The 20,183-nt window shown below is 47.2% G+C and overlaps 5 protein-coding genes across 5 annotated transcripts; 3 read left to right on the top strand and 2 right to left on the bottom strand.

Annotated features, from left to right (window-relative positions):
* Nucleotides 1–882: 882 nt before the first annotated feature.
* N7508_008546 (BTB/POZ domain-containing protein) lies at nucleotides 883–1,855 on the bottom strand (the record flags this gene model as incomplete). Its single annotated transcript, XM_058466610.1, has 3 exons — nucleotides 883–1,450; nucleotides 1,504–1,659; nucleotides 1,731–1,855. The coding sequence occupies 3 exons, from the start codon at nucleotides 1,853–1,855 to the stop codon at nucleotides 883–885; spliced, it is 849 nt and encodes a 282-aa protein (XP_058314456.1).
* Nucleotides 1,856–2,589: 734 nt separating this feature from the next.
* Nucleotides 2,590–3,733, bottom strand: N7508_008545 (putative alkaline lipase; the record flags this gene model as incomplete). The annotated part of the gene is made up of 6 exons (XM_058466609.1): nucleotides 2,590–2,748; nucleotides 2,811–2,855; nucleotides 2,917–3,290; nucleotides 3,346–3,409; nucleotides 3,458–3,585; nucleotides 3,643–3,733. The coding sequence occupies 6 exons, from the start codon at nucleotides 3,731–3,733 to the stop codon at nucleotides 2,590–2,592; spliced, it is 861 nt and encodes a 286-aa protein (XP_058314455.1).
* Nucleotides 3,734–8,244: 4,511 nt separating this feature from the next.
* On the top strand, nucleotides 8,245–9,737 carry N7508_008544 (uncharacterized protein; the record flags this gene model as incomplete). Its single annotated transcript, XM_058466608.1, has 3 exons — nucleotides 8,245–8,634; nucleotides 8,700–9,309; nucleotides 9,367–9,737. The coding sequence occupies 3 exons, from the start codon at nucleotides 8,245–8,247 to the stop codon at nucleotides 9,735–9,737; spliced, it is 1,371 nt and encodes a 456-aa protein (XP_058314454.1).
* Nucleotides 9,738–12,109: 2,372 nt separating this feature from the next.
* N7508_008543 (uncharacterized protein) lies at nucleotides 12,110–13,420 on the top strand (the record flags this gene model as incomplete). The annotated part of the gene is made up of 1 exon (XM_058466607.1): nucleotides 12,110–13,420. The coding sequence occupies one exon, from the start codon at nucleotides 12,110–12,112 to the stop codon at nucleotides 13,418–13,420; it is 1,311 nt and encodes a 436-aa protein (XP_058314453.1).
* A 2,204-nt stretch (nucleotides 13,421–15,624) lies between these two features.
* N7508_008542 (uncharacterized protein) lies at nucleotides 15,625–17,604 on the top strand (the record flags this gene model as incomplete). The annotated part of the gene is made up of 3 exons (XM_058466606.1): nucleotides 15,625–15,760; nucleotides 15,814–16,566; nucleotides 16,619–17,604. The coding sequence occupies 3 exons, from the start codon at nucleotides 15,625–15,627 to the stop codon at nucleotides 17,602–17,604; spliced, it is 1,875 nt and encodes a 624-aa protein (XP_058314452.1).
* Between the last annotated feature and the right edge of the window lie 2,579 nt (nucleotides 17,605–20,183).

Below are 20,183 nucleotides of genomic sequence, written 5' to 3'. Positions count from 1 at the left end.
GACGGAACATTACTACGGGCTGTCCATTGAGATTGCTGCTGCAGTATATGAGAACCGAGATCTTGAAGTGTTGTGCCTGTCAACTTTGTTCTTCGGGTATTTTAGACTTCGTAATGAAGCCAGAAAGAAAGAGAAGCGAGAATATGGAGATCTTTAGTGTGAATGAAGAAGATGACGATGGTAAATATACAGACCAGAAAAAGATGAGAGGTATCTGTGTCAATTGCTCTGTATCAGACAGTCACACTGTAGCCTAAATAAGTTGAAACAGCAGTGATTGACCCATAAAATGAAAATCGGGAAATTGTGAAATGAGCGGGAGCATGGCGGTGTATGGCATATGGTTAGGCCAGCATTACAATATTACGCGGAAAATATGTGAGGCGGCCGTATTTCTCGATTTCTGTTTCTCAATCATCATATCAACATGTGGTCCAAGAGCTAAGGATGCAGCACAAAAAATGCTGCCTCGAGGAGCAGATCCATGAGAACAAATGCAACAACAAGGCAACGCAACATAAGAAGCAGATATAGTCAAATATGGCCTAAGAAATGGCTCAAGTAAAGGAGTGTTCAAGGAGTGTAGAGTGGCCCAACGCAAGTTACTGTACGCCGATCCAATTCAAAATGAATAGGGCTGGTTCTTCAAACCAAAAGGCGGCCAACCTCGAAAGAAATGAAGGTCAATCTGCTGTCAAAGCAAGAACGCAGACCAGTAATTCAAATTCGTGGCCAATGTGCCAATTTGATTGATGTAAATCACCTCCCTTGTTCAATTTCATCTCAAAGTCCACGTCACGCAATCTGATACAAAGGAAATGTGACAGCCGCCTAGAAAAATCTCGGCGATCGCTTGGTGCTAGTAGGCGAGAGCGTAAGTACTCATGGCTCAGAGTTGGAGGAGAAGTCAGCAGTAAATGAAGGATCTGAGAATGAGAGAGAAGGTGAATCGTACCGCAATTCAGAGAGATCGTCCATGTGGTTGCACATTGCCACAAACAGATCGAAGAACAACTTGCCGCCATTTTCCATCTCCATCTGCAAAGTTCCACTGCTCTTGAAAGTCTTGCGGCTGCGGATGATGAGAGCCAGGTAATGAGCGCGCAGTCGAGAGTCTGTATCTGGGGTGTTGTCATATGCGTATCGAGCGGATCGCAATATCACATCGGCCGGGATTCCACTTTGGAGGCCCTGCTTTCGGAAAGCAATACGCTTGAGCTCTTCCAGGCCATACTTCTCGGCAGCACAATACACCACGGTATCACGGAGGACAATGTCTCCCACTCCAGGGTGGAAGAAGGTTGCCTCGCTCGACCCGCGGCCACCAGTTTCGTTGGTGTCCTGGGCGTTCTCGAGGGACCAAGAGTGACGACGCTTACCGTGAAGCAGGCGGGGGAAATAGTCACCCTTGTACAGAAACTCGAGAATACATGACAGAATTTCAGGTTCCCTGTTGTGATGATAAGAATCTGCAAACAAAAGTTAAGTGGCATCGATTCGTACTCATCGGGCAAAGTCAGTTCCTTAGCGCCATTCTCCAGGAATTGCTCCTTCAGAGCGGCACTAAGAAATGGCGAAACGGATAGAATATCCTCGTGGGCGGCGAAGAGACGCTGATCACTGCCCACAATCATCGTGACGATGGGGCTGGTAAGTGGACTAAGAAATCAGTCAACAATCGGCCCGCTTATTGCCATGGAGCGCGAGGCCGGGACAGTCCAGCAACTCACCTTTCCATCGAGGAACTGTCCATCTTGGGATGCGTCTTCTCCTTCGCCTGCTCCTCGTGTCTCTTCTTAGCAACCTTGACGTTCTTGCCCGCCCGGTTCTTAGTTACGAAAGAGCGCCTGAACATAACGGCAAAAGGAAACCTGCTGCCGAAAGATCGTGAAGCAGAATATCCAAAAGCAAATGGAAGAACCTATAATAATCAGAAAGAATGATATTAGTTGGTCGAATGAAGGAGTGAGTGACGCTGCTTATCATGCACACGTAGCATGTGAGTCTCGGAAGCTCTCCACAGAAATGGACCCCCCGAAACTTAGTTAAAAGACGAGGAATACGCGGTTCTGGGATGACTTCGCAATCGAGAATTCTGACGAGATTCTCTTTGCGGGCAGTTACCGACTCTGGCAGGCGTGGAAGGAAGAAGAGGAAGAGAGAACGGAGAGGGGGTTTAAATGCGGGGGTCAGGTGATATCAAATGTGATTAGACACGAAGTCACCTGGTGAGGCTGAGATAGAATGTGTGGCTGCAACGTGCACATGTTGGCGCTAAATGCTCACGTCACATTGGCTACTCGCGCACTAGTGACAGCAAATCACGGGAGGATATCTAAATGCTGACAGGCAGTTAGGCATAGCAATAACAATGATCATTGACTAGTAACTGAAACAGTAATACATTTCGTGATGCTAGTCATGTTGAATGGCAAGCAAGAAGTAGAAACTAGCTAACCAAGACACAGTCAAATTCTCCATCGCCAGCGAGAGGAAAACAACGGGCCTGACTAGCTGCTGGCATGGCTGCAATCCAAATATCTTGTTTATCCGAGGCCCTAATAGCCTTTTCTAGCAGCCTTTGGGGACCTACAGAAGGGAGCCACAGCCAGCAGCGCCCAAAGTAATTCCGAAGCTCTGGAAGTGACCAGCAGTGACACCATACATGCCATTTCCAGCAGAGCAAGAAAGATCGCGCTGGCCAGAACACTTGAGAGTGGTGGCCTGGAATCCAGAGCTGTAGACCTCCTGTTTACGTAAAGCGGTGGTAAGTGACTGTAGGCATATTGAAGTTTGAGAAGATTACTTACGGTTCCATAGTGCTTGAAGCTGTAAGGGATGTTGACATACATGTTCTGGTAGTATCGTCAGTAACTGCCTAGATGATCATAGTCTGGGGGGAAAAGGAAAACTTACAGGAACACCATCGCCGATGTTGTTTCCACGGTACAAGGTAGCCTTGGCTTGCGAGCCGGCAAAGTTGGCCCAGGCCTCGTTGCCAATGGGGAAAGCAGCCATAGCATGGCTGGTGAGTTGCTTGTCAGGGAAGTTCTGAGCCAGTGCCACGTGGGAAATGTATGTCAGAGAACCACCTAGAGAGTGTCCAGTCGCTTCCAAGGTGTAGTCAGGATATTTTGCGATAAGGCTCTTCACTTCGGCAATGACCGTGTCGTGGACCGCACTCCAAGGACGGTTGATACCACTCATGATCTTCACCCCCGAGGGGAAGGTCACACCGGAGAGAGACGGAGTGACGAGGGTGGTACTGACATCGTTCATAATATCAGTCACTATGGTAGTTAGCAATGAAAATTGTATGTCATATAAAATCAAGACAAGTCTCACTAGTAGTCGAGCCCCTCATGACGACAGCGATGGTCTTCTTCTCCGAAGAGTATCCCACGAATCCCTAATGATGTTAGTCCGCTCTACTTAAGAATGAAACGTGGTTGGTTACCTGAGTGTCCGTCAATGTATCCTGGATTGACTTTGTAACAGTGATATCAAAAGCCTTGCTGCTGCAGCCAGTATACGCAGCAGAAGAAAGCTGGGCTGCACGGTGAAGAGGAGTCCAGAGCGATGTGTCTTCAACTGAGGTTAGTAAAGCTCACAGAACGAATACATGCAATAAGATGAACGTACCTAGGCTTGCTCTTGCTTCCAGCACAGGTGCGGCGAAGACCTGGGAGATTATGGCAATCCCAGCCAGAGCAGTTCGGGAATCGAGGAACATTTTGAAAATGAAGATAAATAGAAATATTTGATTTAATAAGATTGATTGAATAAGCGGAATTGAATGGGCCAGCCGAATTTTATCTGCTGAAGAAAGAATATTTCACCGGGCCATCTTCCTCCTTAAATACTTCTGGTACCCTTTCGACGCTTCATTCTAAACATCTGTGCGCCCCATATATCCCGGACTTCATACCCGATACTTGACCACGAGGTTTGGATCGGAAGGATTTTCTGAAACAGGACAAGAGCGCGTCAGGCTAAAACAAACTGCTGCATGGTAGCTATGCGTACCTCCCTTCGGGGAATTCTCCGTTCTAGCACTTCAGCTCTTGGCCGGGTGGAGACGGAAGGAATGAAAACAAGGACCCTAGATCATATAATTAGAAGCAATTGTGTTCAATTTTTCCACAAAGAAACACCAAATTCATAGGAAATTGTTGATAAATCAATTCTCTAGTAGTTCCTAAATATGACATGCGACGTCTACAAAAATGAGAATGAAGGACAATCGGTTGATCAAACGTGGCTACCAACTTTCAAGGCTTCGGACGACCGATCCCAATGCGGAAGTAAAGTTGAGCCTAAATCGCCGGTTCGTTCAACGGTGTGGGGTTGATGGATCTACCTCAAAAACGAGACGGTCTCGGAACAGCCTCGGTCGTATTTCGACATATCAAAGCTTGGACCGGTGATCAATTCGGACGCTGTAAATAACTAGTTTCCACAGGTGCCAAGATTCCATGCGGAAATCTTGGATATCGAACAGATTGATGCCGGACTTCAATTTTCCGAGGTTCAGCCGACTCATAACTCATTTTTAAGAGATCATGATAGCACGTTTTTGCTCTATCTTCCAATAAATTTCTATTCTATGGCTCATCTATCGCATTGTTGTTCTTGGCTCAAATTTTGGTGTCATTTTAAGTAATAAATTGATAGATCACATAGACGAATAATTTAATTCATGGCCTTTGTCACGCTAGATCTGTGAGACCCTGAAACGACGAATGGGGCTTGAAACTGACTGGGCATAGATGAAACTTCACTTTGACCCCAAGAGAGAAGAGTTTTTCCGGAAAGACCTAGGCTGCATATATCCAATGAAAGTGCAAAGTTCATTCTCAAGACCAATCGGTAGTTGAGGATTCGGCAGTTGAGGACCGAGGCACTCATCGGGAGGGGCTGAAAAGCCACCAATTGTTCCATGTACGGAATTAGATTGTTTGCAATCTGCAGGCATCTATATTAAAAATACGGGTCTTGCATTGAGCCCGGTGACGACAGGTCACCTGGACCTGGGAAAGGGAGTAAAATCATATCTAGGCATTGCTATGATCACAACGGGAATGAAGCAAAAAAAGTACCAAGCACTTCACTATCTAAAGGTTCAAGTAATATCTCTGCGAAAGGTGTCTACCATTGCCTAATTCGAGTTCTCATGAAATTAAATAAGCGAGAATAAAGGCTACAGTAAGTTAGCGTTGCCAATTCGCGGGGTTTGGTAGCTGATTACACGGTGTGTCCCTAGGGTGTAGATGGTCTCTTGAAGCTGCCCTCGTGTCAGTGCGGTTCTAGTCCTTGCATATCGTTCCACCATTCACGATGCTAGACTGGAGCGGGGTGCAGATTTGAGTATATGGCTTCTCGTCAACAGGTCTGCAAAATACCGAGGCAGTTTGGAAACTAGATGACAATATGTTTGGCTGTCGGTAGTTACAGCATTTTTGAAGGTGGCGCTGGTCTTAAATCCTTGAAGATGCGGGGAAGACTAGACCAAAATCGCTGAGCCATGCATATTGGAAACGCAAAGCATTGACAAGTCCTTTGACACTCTGTTCAGATGCTTGTTCCAGCCTCAGAAGGATTGTTCAGTGTTACATTGAATGCATAACCATACATTATTATTTAAAACGAGAATGTACAGCCACAGCTATTGTAATGGGATAGACAATAGAAGCTCTGTTGGTGCTAATCATTAGACCAACTTGCTTGATACTCGGCACTGATGTTTGGACTAAATCCTTGGCATAGCGCTCTGACTCTCCTGCTCATCTCGCATGCATCTATAGCCAAAAGTAAGATCCGGAGATAGACCCATTTTACTTTTCGCAGAATTTATCATCTTGATCTTAGTACCTATATTACTCCTTGCTAATTTCGATGGGCGTTGGGCTCCAATTCTGCGCGACCTCGTTACCATTTCTCGCCACGTCAGTCAGGATATACTTCTCTAGATTCTTAATGTCAATTTTCCCCGCTTGCCAAGGACGCGGTCACCTTCTCGTTTGTATAGTATTCCGAGCCTCGGTTGCTTATTTTATGGGAGGCGCTGGGGTCATCGTCATCGCGGGATATAAAGTCTCAGACTACTATATAACCTGCACGAAAGTCTGATCGAGAGAAAGATTAATTTTACGGGAGATTTCAGGCCTACAGCACCTCATACCATGGGTAAAACCGGTTATCTAATTGAATCCTTAAATCTTTTCCACAGACGGTTGGATTATGACGACCGACGGGATTCGACTATCCCCCGCCCTTTGACACTGGCTAGATCTACATACCAAACTAATCCTCATCCAGGCTGAGAACATCTGTCTCGGTGAATGACAGACAGAGGTACTTGAGCATCTTGGCGAAATAGAAAGCACAAAACAAGTATAAGTTCTGCAAACTTCCAAAGCACAGCAGCGGGGCGATTAGTATCCAGAGCTTGGAAGATCTTCCACTTGTATTCTTGCCAGCTGGTATCACCCGTAATGCGGTATGCGGGTCAGATGCTCTCAAGAGGTTCTGGGTATGAGCGGTAGGATGGGTCTTTGATGAAATAGCCGTACTTGGCTGCCTCGGAGCGATATGTTGCGTTTTTGTTGTACGCTTTGTTGTTGGGGTTGACCGTAGTATCAGACAGAGTCATCAACGCGATCGTAAGTACTTGACTTCTATCTGACGCTTAGTCTCGGCTTGAATAGTCGGGCAACTTATGAGACATTCAGTGGAACACTTTACTACGCTATCTAGACAACGGAAACTTCATGTTTTTGAATACAAGTGGATGAAGCATTCCCCAATCCTACCTTTACCTAACGACAAGGATGAATGGCGGGGAGTTCAATGGGATAGGGTACCTTGTATGAAGCCGGCGGCCACTTCTCGGTCAAGTGGCGATCTTTGTTAGATAGATTTGATCAATCGTCTCCGAAGGCCCCTGTTCTGTACATTAAATGACGTGTCAGATATAGGAACTTCTGTATCCGTGCTTATATCTTCTACCATAGCCACTGTTAGTTACCCACCCCCGCTAAGACCCTCATGGAATTATCCGCAACACTTCAAATTTTACCAATACTGGCAGTGGACCGAACTACAGTCCAAAATATGAGACAATTATTGCTGCGAAAAGATGCACAAGAGATATAGATATCGCTCGCTGACAGTCTGGTCTCGTTCCAAGCCAAAAGCCGGAGGACACCCGAGTGAACGACTACCCCATTCAATTTGGCTTGCTGAGCGAACAAGCGATCCAGATTACCGATACGATTCCAAGCTTGATTCTTCAACACCTTCTCTCCGGTACCTGGAAGGCGAAAACTATCACCATATCATTTATCTCTCTTGCAACCATCGCCCAATACCTCAAAACCCACTCGGAGAAGTCTTCTCTGACCGAGCCATCGCAAGGGCGCAAGAACTTGATGCCATTTTTGAACGCACCGGGAAGCCTGTTGGCCCACTACATGTTCTACCGATAATAAACGCATTAACCTAGAGCATTGCAACACAAAGATATCTCATTGTACCGTTGCTTTAGTATGATTATGACTAGTCGCATCCTCCTACTATCATAGTTTCAATAATAATATGTAGTTCAGGAGGTAGTTCTCTTGAAAATCAAGATTCTTCTCGCCTGTCCATCTCTAAAGCGTCGGTTTCAGGCACCTCGTTTTAGTGGCAAATTGCTCTATGATAGTTTCTTTTCGTCAATCCTTTTCGTATACGGATATGAGCCTTCAATAATACTCTGAATACTATGACACTTCAAACTGTTGACTTTTGTGTGTGTAGATAAATACCGAAAGATCTTTCTGCTATTCGATATCTCTTTTTTGTTGATGACGTCCTTGATTAAATTATAGACGAGCTATCCAGTAATGATTCCCTTGAGGTCAGAATACAGCCGTTCAGAATCTTGAAATTAAGCTTCAACGGAGATGTGGCGGTGCGATGATGCGGTGGCGCAGCAGTGGAACCTGCGGGGATAGTGATATCATCACATGAGAAAACAAAACAATGGCTTGACTTGTCATACGCAACTCCTCGACTATTTTCTCTAAATATTTGATCTAGGTGCTCTCAAAGTTGATCTATCACCAGAACACATCGCGCCCGTGCCCTTGCTTGCAGCACGCGCCCGCTTCGTTTCGGCCTACCGCAAAGCCCCATTTGAGATACCAAAGAAATTAAAACCTTCATTTCTACCCATGCTAACTGGGTAATCTCACCAACTCCATGGAGTATTTCAACCAGATCAAGAACCGTCGTCGTTCTTCGCAGATGATCAGTGCGCCCAAGCCTGTCTTATCGCCCGAAGACGAAGCCTACCTACGTTCGTTAACCGCTGAGGAGGAAACTGTACCGATTCCAGCGGAACCCAAAGAACACACTCCAAATGAGGCTTCTCAGCTAGCAGAGACGAGTGAACATGCTGTGAATGTCCCTCTGCCAACTTCACCCGCGGAAGATTTTGGAAAAGAGCTTGGGGAGGAGGAAAGGCGTGAGCGGAAGGGGTCACAACCAACTCTGACGAGATCAGATACACCAAAGCCTGAAACTGCCCAGACACCGCAGAAGAAGAAGCGATGGAGCGCCATGTTTTGGAAGAATAACTCCGAGAAGAAGGTCAGTTCATCACTTGGAAACCTTGTGCTTGGTCTGGCATGTGCTAATATCTGTCGCGTATACAGGACAAAGAAGTCAGCGAGTCAGACAAGTTGCAGATCGAGACCTCGACTCCTCCCGCGACCTCGGACACCTCGAATAACGGGCAGAGTGCAGAGAAGGACAAGGATGCAGAGGACATGACGGATATCCTCGAGCGGTTGAACCTAGCAGCAGACAACAACCGAGTCTTCTCTATTAGCGACGAGACACAGGAGCTACTGCGCAAATTCAAGCTCATTTTCAAGGACTTGATCAACGGAGTGCCGACTGCCTACCGTGATTTGGAGATGCTCTTGACCAACGGGAATCGGCAGTTGCAGGATACCTACACGAAGCTTCCTGGACCTATGCAAAAGCTTATCGAAAAGCTTCCTGAACGTTGGACTGAAACTCTGGCCCCAGAGATGCTGGCTGTTGCAGCTGAGCGAGCTGGGAAGAGTGGCGTCAGCATGCAGAATGTGGGCAAGGCAGCTGCAGCTGCGGAGAAAATTGGTCTCAACGTGCCAAGCTTGAAGGAGCTTGTATCGAAACCTGCTGCCCTTGTTGGTATGCTACGATCAATCATGGCATTCTTGCGAGCTCGATTCCCTGCCGTTCTGGGTATGAATGTGCTCTGGTCACTTGCGTTGTTCCGTAAGTATAGTTTTCTGCTAACCTCCGACCATTTATGCTGACTCTCTTATCTCTTAGTTTTACTATTCGTTCTATGGTATTGCCATAAACGCGGACGCGAAGTCCGTCTCGAGAACGAGCGTCTCGTAACAGAAGAAGAAATCAACAAGCTCAATGAGGATGCCTCCGCAGAGAGGATTCGTGCCACCGAGACTTTGACAACCACGGCACCCCAAGGTGCCTCTCCCGAGGAGATCCGTGAAGGTGTGAGAAGGGTAGAGGAAGCCAGGGTCGCACCTTCTGTTACCCCTACTGAGCCTGAAAACGAAGCTGAAGAAGTTGTCCGACCAGAGCCCGTACCCGCCCGGTCGAAATCCCGGCTATCGATCTTTGGTCGAGCAAAGACAGAGCCCATGCCCAATAATGCCACTCCTTATCCTGGGACTTGATTTTGGTCTATCATGCGGAGTCGTTCTGTATATGGGGTCCGTGGTTGCTTCCCGAATCAGACCATGGCTCTGGGTAGACAAACCGGGATTCACTGCAAATGGAGCCTATATGCATATCTGTGATGGGTAGATGATATATGTAGGGATGATAATTCATGGATTGTGTTCACAGCCTCATCTGGACTAATTTTTCGATCACTTCCAACGTCTTCTGTACCTAGTGATTACCCCTTTCTATTCTGTTCACAATCATAGTTTCTCCTTTCTGCACAAGTGGAACGTGTATCAATATTATTTATTATTCAATACTGCAACTTTTGTGCGGGCGTCTTCAGTATCTTAAGGAAAAGAACGCGTGGTATTTGTTCTAGGTTCCAAGACCTAGTTTCCAAGGAAAGGTACTTCGTGCCTTGTGGAAATGGAAGTGAGCTTGTTCGTCTAGAGAAATCCTCCCCGGCCATTTTTATTACAATAATTCCGCTTTCGGCCTATCTTTGCCGTTGAGGCTCACGCTATATCATTCAAGCCCCAAATAGAACAAGAGGCAGTTGTTCTATTGTAGTTACATGTATATATCGCCATATATCAAGCGCTGCAATCTGAAATATGACGCCGACAGCAATGTCCTTCCCAGCATCTTTCATGAACGGCACCGCCTGGTTCGGTGTCAGCAACGGCATATAGTTTTGTCTTTCGAGCACAACTAGGGCAGGGCCATAGCGGAGGCCCTTAAGCACGCAGCTTACACAATCACCAACTGCGAGTACAGCTCCCAAGAGGGTACTGCAGGAAACTCATTCGAGAAGTTCGCCTGTTGATTTGATTCCGCCTTCGCTTGTACAGTAGAAGACAGTCGATTAGAAACAATGCAACTATTCCTGGATAGTGCATCGAGTCTAAAGATCAGACGCATTCAATGTTGCAATGCAATCGGAGGCGCACCCATCCATGGGTTGTGTCGTCAAAGCCAGGGCCGAGTTTGACCGGAGGGACCTCGTGGTTAACAGCAAAGGGGACTGTGGATTCGAATGCATGTACCGACTGAAGGGCATCAAGTGCGAGCTACTCCCTCCGTACATCAGACTGGCCGCAGGATGAGAGTTTCGCTGCTCCCGATAATGACCCTGGCTATGTCCGGTCTAATTCCACTGTCGCCGCTCATGAGCACCCTGGCTGTTTCCACTTACTTCGATGCAGAGCCGTTGCTGCGTCCCACGGACCTGACTTGCAATGTTCATTCTCGGTTCACTTACATACACGGGAAATATCTACGCTCAGACAGCGCTTGCCTAAAATTCTCTGCCTCGTCGCCAAGCAGCTGGATTTCCAAAGCGACCTCATCATGCGCCACACATCGATCTCTCGATATATCTTCCTTTTTGACCGTCCTTACCTGACAGACCCTCTTATCTTGTCACATCCCCTCACTTAGTTTCCATCCCTTAGCATATACCGGTACCTGAATGGGCAGGAAAATGCTTCTGGGATGAAGACAAGAATAAAAGTCCCACATTCGGCTTTGTAATAACATTCCGATGGACCGATATGTTATCGATCTCTTTCCTCGGGGTTTACGAGACACTGACTGGCTTCAGACGCCCAAACCGGTCAACCTGGCCATTCGACCTATGGAAATACGCTCATATCCTAGGAGTCTTCCAAGTGACACCATATCGCCTTGTGGATCACGGAATTCTGAGCTATGCCACGCAGAAATGCATAAGTGGTAGCCGGCTACGAATCTTCATTATTCGAGGAATAACGAAGAAGGATTACTCCCTCATGGCGCGGAAAGTGCAGAGAAGGGGAAATTGTCGCTATGCGACAATTTTATTCGAGCGCTGCTACCTCTTTCCGAGCTACGCCTACAGTCGCAATTTGGGTAAGAAGCCGGTTAAGAGAACAGTCAGGGGAGGTTATATTTAGGCGAATAAGGTCACTTTAATGCCGGTGCAGGCTTGCTTTAGTTCGAGAAGGCTCAATTTGTTCTGAACAAGGGCTTACTTCATTTACAACGATGCTCACCCTAATAGTATCAGGGCTCACCTCAATTTCTAACTAGGCGGGAAATTCACGTAATGTATTGTAAACCAATAATACAAATACGTCGCCCCTCGTATAGCATGCAGTGACTGCTTTATTGTGATCATTTAGTCTACTCTCCCACTGAGGACCATCATCCTCTTCTTTCCCTCTTTTCCCCGTCTGCTTGGCTTCTCACGCCCCCAATATTACTCGACCGGCATTCACCCTAGCTAGTTGTTTGACTTTCACGTCATTCACGTTAATTAATATTTACGATCTCCCCCATCTAACCTTTAAGCCTTCCATATCTAGTTCCACATCCATTCAACGCCCATTGCCCACCAGCCATGTATACCCTGGGGCAGCTCCCACCCGAAATTATCTGTCTGATTGGCGAGCAACTAAATTCACAGAGTGACCGCCTACACCTGATTTTTAGCTCTCGGCACATGTATAATATGCTCCTGCCAACCCTGTACTCACAGGTCCGCCTCTGTGACGGCCATCATGACATTGAAACCCTGGCCCCATTTTTAAATACAATTCTACGAAGTCCAGCCTTGGCAAAAGAAGTCCAGCACCTGAACGTGCAAGATTGGGGATACTCTCCGTGGGAGAAAGACCTCCAAGCTCGATTTGATTACAACGAATACGATTCCAACCTCATAGAAAATGCCGACTGTGGTATTCCCTACTCCGCCGAAGAGAGAGAGTTCCAACTCCAAGGCCTGAGAAAGGGCGACTCCGATGCCTGGCTGGCTCTTCTTATTCCACATCTCAACAACCTCCAAAGCCTCGACATAGCCTGGCCATATGAAGAGAACAAAGTCAATTTGATGTTCTCCAAAGCAGCCGAAGATAAGGGCTGTTTATTTCCTCATCTTCAAGAAGTTTACGGCGCACATTGTGACACAGAAGGCGGAGTCGACTCATACTACATGAACCCTTTTTTCAACTTCCCGGCTATGCGTAAGGTGAGCGGAAATATGATCGTGGAATTTGAGAAGGAGGAGATCCCTGGGACTCCCGTCAAGCGCTGCTCTGGAATCGAGGAAATCGATCTCGCGCTGAGTAACAACGAATATGGATTTCGCTTTTGGATCCAGTCTTGCATAGCGTTGCGTTCATTCCGTCTCGATGTTGGTGGCCCAATAGTCAGTAGTATTTCAATTCAGTCTGGTTATCTTCAAGAGTCGCTTTCATACCACAAGACGACCTTGGAGAGATTCTGGCTTCGGACGGATGAGGAAAGTGATCGTGATGAGGACGGGGGGTGGATTGGCTCCTTTGCGGAGTTTTCTGCCCTGAAGATGTTGCATGTTCCTTTTGCAATGCTGATTGATAATCTGGAGGCTGAGACGCATTGGGAGCTTGAAGCATTGTTGCCGCCATCTTTGGAATCCTTGTATCTATGCCAATGTGACTCGGACCTGGTCATCTTGGCTATTGATCAAATTGAGACTCTGTTGGGCTTGCGATGTCTGCCAAAGCTCACTTCGTTAGGACTTGAATGTTATATGCCCAAGGAATCAATACGACACAGATTGAGTCTGCTCTCTAAAACTTGTGAAGAAGCGGGTGTTACCTTTGTCAACTTACCTCCTGCGCAGCTGGAGACTTGGGACTATTTGGAAACAGTTTGGCCTCGTCATGCTTGAAATAGTTGACAAGATAAATGATTTTTTTATACCGTTGAAATAGTTCCTGATTATGTGTAGCATTGAAAACCAATTGAATTGTGTGTGTGTGTGTGCTTGAGAAAGAGAGAAAGAGAGAGAGGCATAATCAGGCAGGGAAATTTGGAATTGGGCTGAGGCGGGTGAATATCATGTCAAGACAGACTCGATAATTCCTACGTGGCACTGCATAGAAATAGTAGTTGTCATTGTTTTCACAATCCTTCCAATTCCCTCATTTCCCGCAACCCCTCTCTTGGTTCGAGTCGACCCACATTGTCTCGATAAGGCCAAGCTTCAATTCCAGGAGCCAGGTGAGGGAGGCCCCGTGGCGTATGGACAAAACCTTGACTCCTATCGTCATCGTAAAACTCACAGAAAACGGCGCTACTCACAGAACGAGAGAACTACATGTGATCGCCAGTCCTCGGCGGAATTTACTGTGATGCTCAACATAAAGGGTCTATGGAGCTTCCCGAAGGAGTGGAGTCAACTGCCGACAGAAATGAATGTTGTTCTACACGTGCAACACGTGCATAGAGGTTGCAGGAGAGTTTATTGAGTGTGCTATTCTTGTATCCAAGCAGGCGGTAGACTTCAATCTAAGACAGAGCTCTCTGGAACCTGCAAATGGCATCAAAAATGTAAGATATACGGAGCTCGCTGTTCCGTAGAGGCGTTGGAAGAAAGTGGAGCCAGTCATTGGAAGGTCATAGAAGTGGCCAGGTGGAGGAATGACAATGAAGAATTCTCGACTGAAAACATATTAGCGTTGGAGATATTGTTTCTCGAGGCTTCTGATTCGCTTTGGAGATAGAAAATTTTCCATAGGACTGCGGGGCAGAGATGATCTTGCATAACTAAAAAAGGAGACGGAAAGATCTTCCGTTTGTCGCCTCCGTGAAACGTGTCTCCTCACCGATAGAAAGATAAGAGGGCGATAGATCTCATGCAGACTATTTCCCTTACCGCTCCTATAGTTAGGCCGCCGAGCATGAGCAATGCATATAGACTTGGGAGTTCAGAAAAGGACCTGCAGCTTGCCGGTCTTGGACCGAACATGCCAAGCCGGCCGGAATGGAGCATCAAATCGCCACTGGACAAACATGAATAGGATCTGAGCCTCGAGCCAATAGATGAGGTGAAAATTTGAGCTGACACAGTTGAGCTAAAACGAGTCAAACAATATGATTCATCGACGGATGTGTCATACGTTCAAACAGTAAGCCCGAGAAAATGAATCATAGTCATCATCGTGCATATCGCAAGGGTCAGAGGCTGAACCGAGCGACGTCCTTGAGGTCTATCGTCTATCGAACGGTCTGTTGGAGGGAAATCCTGTAAGCGCTGGAGATCTCCGGTGCAGACTCGTACAGGCTGGCCACTCTGGACCCGCTTGCCCCGAGGTTGAGATGACGACTGGTTTGTTGTGTTTGTTAAGTGCAAACTGTACCCTGAAAGAACAAAACGTCAAAATTTATATGCCTTGTACAAGTAGGATATGTAGAATACTCTTCAATATGTAGAATATTCCCCAGAATAAGTGTAGCAATGTAACGATCAAGTGAAAAGAAAGAGTCGGTGAGCGGCGCCAACGAATGGGCTGCCGTCGTAGTCAGCCAATCACGGGCGCCCCCCACCTCCGGGAAAAAAGTCGACTATCGCCCTTCTACTCTTCTTCCTTCATTCCACCCATTTTCCATCCTCCAACTCATATCAAACAGTCAACTTACAATTAACTGAACCCTTCAAACATTTTACTTACAAGATATCGTCGAATAACCAGCCAAATGGCTTTCGTTGAGCTGTAAATGCCTCGCTGGGGAGCCATCCGGCTCCCCAGTCCTGCAGCTCCGATCCTTATTTCGACTTGACGATATCTGTTCCTCTTTCAACGCCTCCTCCGAAGCGTTGGAATTGCCCCAAAGTACACTCCCAGAAGGAGCACGGCGTTCGCATTGAACTGCGGGTGCTTTCACCAGAAAATTCTCCCTACCTCCGCTCCGCCTCCCCACCCTCTACCCACCTCGGCCCTCCCTTTTATGAACGACCTTGGACCCAATTACGAATATCTCCTCCTCCTAAAGAGATCCACTCACCACTCCTCCACTTGCTAAGCCCGCCTCAACGAAAAGGGAGCAGTAAATTCCCGACCACAAACCTCCACCTTTCCTACCTTTCTCGAAATGCCTCAATCCTCTTACTCCTCCAAACGGGCACCCAAGAGTTCAGCTAAAAACGCTCACCCACGCCCTACAAACCTCGAGAGCCACTTCATGCGCAACTTGGATATGTCTCCCAAGGCCAACCCCCCCCTAAAAAGTCGGCCAATGGTCGACCAACCGATAAAAAACGCAGAGCATCGTCCTCTTCAGTCTCTTCGGTGTCCTCTGTCTCGTCCCTTGAGGATTTAAGTGAGGAAGCAGATGATTCGGAAGAAGATGCGGATGATGAGGAAGAACCAGCTGTCAGGGCCCCGTCTTATCGTCGTAGGGACAATAAGACGGGGCGCCAACCTGGACGAGCTAAGAGAAGACGTGTTATTTCCGATGATAGCAGCAATCTTAGTGACACTGATGAAAGTTCTGACGATGTTTACGCTGCAGTGGACTACATCACGGATGCTGAAGACGAAGAGCAAGACGTCGAAAAAATGGAAGAAATGATGATTATGGAATCTGAAAGATCACAGCGGCCGATGCCTAGCTCAGAAATCAACGATGAGCAATGGACCATCTCCAACGTGTTTGATGACCACATGTTTTTACCTGCGGCTTCTTTCTTCGACGAGGAACACTTGTACTCCGCCATGGATACTTTTGGAGAACCAGAAATGACTAGCGAGGCTGTCGAGACTCCAGTTGCTCGACGAGTCCACTTCGAGGAGCGATCTGACTCGTCCTCTGACAGTGACTCCCACACCGACGATGAAATCCCCGGTGACTTTTTGCAGCAGGACAGCCTGGACCCACAGCTGCGTCGTATGATTGAAAATGATCACGAGTCTTACCGCGCCAACCACCGCAGGCAGTCTGAAGAGATCTTCGGTGATGCCGATTACGGCCACGGCAACATTTATCACGTTGAGTCCGAGGGTTCCTCCGAGGGCAGCCTGAGTGGATATGAGAGTATGATGACCGGTCATCAAAGTTTTTGTTCAGTTTTGCTAACCTGCTAAAGGCGACGATGGTGATACCACCGATGAAGATTTGCCCCCACCTGCTACCATCACCCACCCTCGATCCCTTCTTCGCCGGGACTCATCCGACTCATTGGCCCCTGTGGGTGACGACAAGAGCGACAGTGTCCCTCGCCGCCGTGGCCCCATAATGGGAACCTTCGTGGCTGACCCCCACAAGCCAGTCGCTCTGGTTGACTGCACTGGAAAGCACCTTGTCATTATTCCTGCCTACGCGTCCTCCCGCCACGACTGGCTTGAATCCGCCGCCAACAGCATGCCTGGAACTGCCAACACCAGCCCTCGCCAGACCACCCTTCACCTGGTCGACGAGAGTGACACCGATGCTCTCGCCTCTCCTCACCAGACGGACCTCAGCCCTATGCTGGCATCCAGCGCCAACCTCATGATGACCGCTCTTGGCAATGACCTGACACCCGGAGGCCAGGTTATGGGTCCTCCTGAGGCATTCTACCCCTCGCAAGACTTCACTATCGATAGCTCATTCGAAGAGGATGAAGATGATGACCCCGAGTCCACCCTCAATGTAGATGACTTTATCGATTTTGGCAATGGCTCATCGGACGAGGAAGATGACATGGACAACCAATCCGAGGATGAGGTCCAAGCCTCCCCAATGGGACCACCATCCGCCAAGTCCATCGGCGCTCGCACTCCCACGCGCAAATCAGACTCTCAGGCCCCTAACAACGAAGAACGCTTCCTGAACCATCTGGACAAGGGTATCGTCACAGCCTTCCGCCGCAACCACAACCGCTACCAGGCTCTCCTCCGCCTTCCCCAGCACCGCGAGTTTATGCCTGCCAACTCCCCGGCTCGTCCAGCAAGTGTCTTCCGCCACGCAAAGAACAACGACCAACGCACGCCAACCCGCAAGCGCAAGTCGAGCGGCATTGCGGGTGGCGAAGCCGTCCGCCGTAAGCTCATGGATGCCCAGCAACGGCGCAGCACCCAACTCCCAATGTAAACAACTGGTGCTTTTGATTGTCGTCTAGACACCCCCGAACCACACATGCACCCATATTTTACCCTTTTATGGCCATGTCCGCGGTTCTCATTACGATTTCCACGACTTTTGGATTTACAAGATCATGATACACACGGGCGCATCTCCTATTCATTTTTTGAGTCGCTGGCTGACTCGACTCTGTGGGCTGCTTTCCCCACCCCACCTTGAACTGGGCGCAAAAGCTCACACTTCCTGGTATCATTGCATTTCTGCTGCGGTAAGGATTGGAATCTGGTTTTCAGTGATTGGATGCCTTTTTCTCTAATTCCCGGCTTGCTTGTCAAAAGGTCTATGTTGGTTCTTGATATATTGAAAGGCCCAGATTACTTTACTTGTCTTGCGATTATTATTATTTTTTGCACTATCTATGCTTCTTTTTTTTTGCATGTCTTTTTACTTTCATTTACCTTTCTCCTTAACTTTTCTCATGGTGATACCTTTGGATCTGGAGTTAAAAAAATTCGCGGATTTCTGTTTTATGAGGGATGGCTATGTGTTTGCTCTTTTATCACTTATCAATTCCAAAAACATTCGAAAATGATCTTTTCCTAGTACAAGTATATGTAGTATGTACAAAACTTGATCAATGTTCAAACTTTCTGTATCATCGCATTCGTGAGGGAAGTTTGCTGCAGACTCTTGAGCCTCGGTCTTGTGGGCACATGCCTAATTCCGGGGTGCATTCATATTCCTTGCTTCGTTTGTAAATCACCCTACTTGAAGATTGAATTCCATCAGAATCTATAATCAATGGACCTGCGAACGATATTCCTGTTCAATTCATGATTGGAAAGCTTCAGGGTATGAAAGAAATCTCTGAATCCTTTGGTCTTCCAAAGATTGCGAATGAGCTTGATTTGAGACATATCTTGCCCATGTCGCATGGCCGTTCGGCGCGCCAAGATCTTTAGTTCATGTAAAACCAAGCTAGCCCACCATAAGTCAACTAATAGTTGAGCTTATTGCTACATTTCAAGACAGAGCGAACATAGATCACTCCACTAAAGAGCCTCGGTGTGTTTTATGTACTAACAGATTGAGAAGATGGGTACATGTAGATGCGCACATCACCTTCATGAATCACGCATTATCAAAAGCAGCATCACTCGTATCCTTCTGTCAGCTTTCAACCCGCTCCATCTGAACAGCATATCGGCAGACTTCAACCCAAAAATGCTGATTTATCTCTTTCTTATCAGCTGCAAACCCAGACATTGGGAGATAGCAGTGGATTCATGCACGGCTTAGCCCCCCGTGCCTTGCATAGCACCATGCACTTTTACAGGCTCTCATTTCTCATGCAAGATCAAAGGGTTTTATGTAATCATTTGTTATCTGAAGGGATTCTTTGTATAATAAACATGACTAGCGTGTCCAGGAATATAGATCTTGTACACAACTAAGTAACACCTATCAGATTTGGAGATATTTATTGTACCGGTTTGGGTCAGTCTGAGCCGGCTTTAGGTTTTGAAACAACGGGACATTTTCAAATGTACAAGTCTACAACCACCGGTACTAGTTAATATATATTTTGGAGACCTTTTCGGCAGAAATTTACAGGACTACTATGACCCTAGGTGGAAAGCCCCAAAGATCTTGTACTGTTTAGGGCTCGCTAGCTACAAGACATGACTGCATAAATCAGAAATAGAAAAAAGAAAAAGAAAAAGACACAAGCAAGAGAGGCGGCAAGTAAGCCTCAGCGAATGCTCTACAAAGAATAGCTTTGGGTTACACCTGCACTACAACCTCAAATTATCCCACTGCACACACCATAATATATTAAATGCTCGGCGAGACATAGCTTCGCAGTATAAATTATGCCTAGACTCTAATAGAGCAAGAGTACAGCGTCACATCCTCTGTCGGTGTGGCGTCGACCAGATTGGCTAGTATTTTTAGTTAAGCGTTTCAGGTTGGACGGAGTTAAGCTAACAAATCCATCGTTTGATCCAAAATCTTGAGAGAGCCGAGTGACATATTTCATTCTTTATTTGAAGGTTTAATTTATCAATGGACAGGGTTTCCAGAATTTGAATTCCCAAGGTCCCAAAGAGCGAACATTCCAAGCCAAAATGCCGCAGTGCCGGAGTATCGGAGACTGGCTTCTCACGGAGTTTCCGTATACTTCGCGGAAAACTTGCACGATTGACCCGAGATAATAAAACTCATGCTCATGCACATGCTGCATCGGTCACACACCCGTGCAGAAAGAATTCAAGGCATTGAAACGGAATTGAAGCCCCAAGAGAGCTGTCGAGTTGTGATCCACCAGTGGACGTTAGCGTGCAGGTTCGTTGGCGCTTCTGGTCTGCTTCAGCCTAGGGGTCCACAACTGCTTGGCAAAACAAATCAAGAATCAAATTGAAAGGGCACCCGTTCAGGTACCCGACGCCACAGATGTCAATAGACCAGTTAGGCCCTTGGAGTGGGCAGATTGTGGCACATTCTCACGCAACTACTGTTCGAGCTTTCAGGGGTAACCCCTTAACACATGTGCGAGAAAAAGAAAGAGGGAAATGCAATAAATCGGA

This window comes from Penicillium antarcticum (genome assembly GCF_028974205.1).
Source record: "Penicillium antarcticum strain IBT 31339 chromosome Unknown utg000009l_segment0_segment0, whole genome shotgun sequence".
Lineage (NCBI taxonomy): Eukaryota > Fungi > Ascomycota > Eurotiomycetes > Eurotiales > Aspergillaceae > Penicillium > Penicillium antarcticum.
The sequence above is the reverse complement of the archived record's forward strand: the minus strand, read 5'-3'. Positions and strand labels throughout refer to the sequence as shown.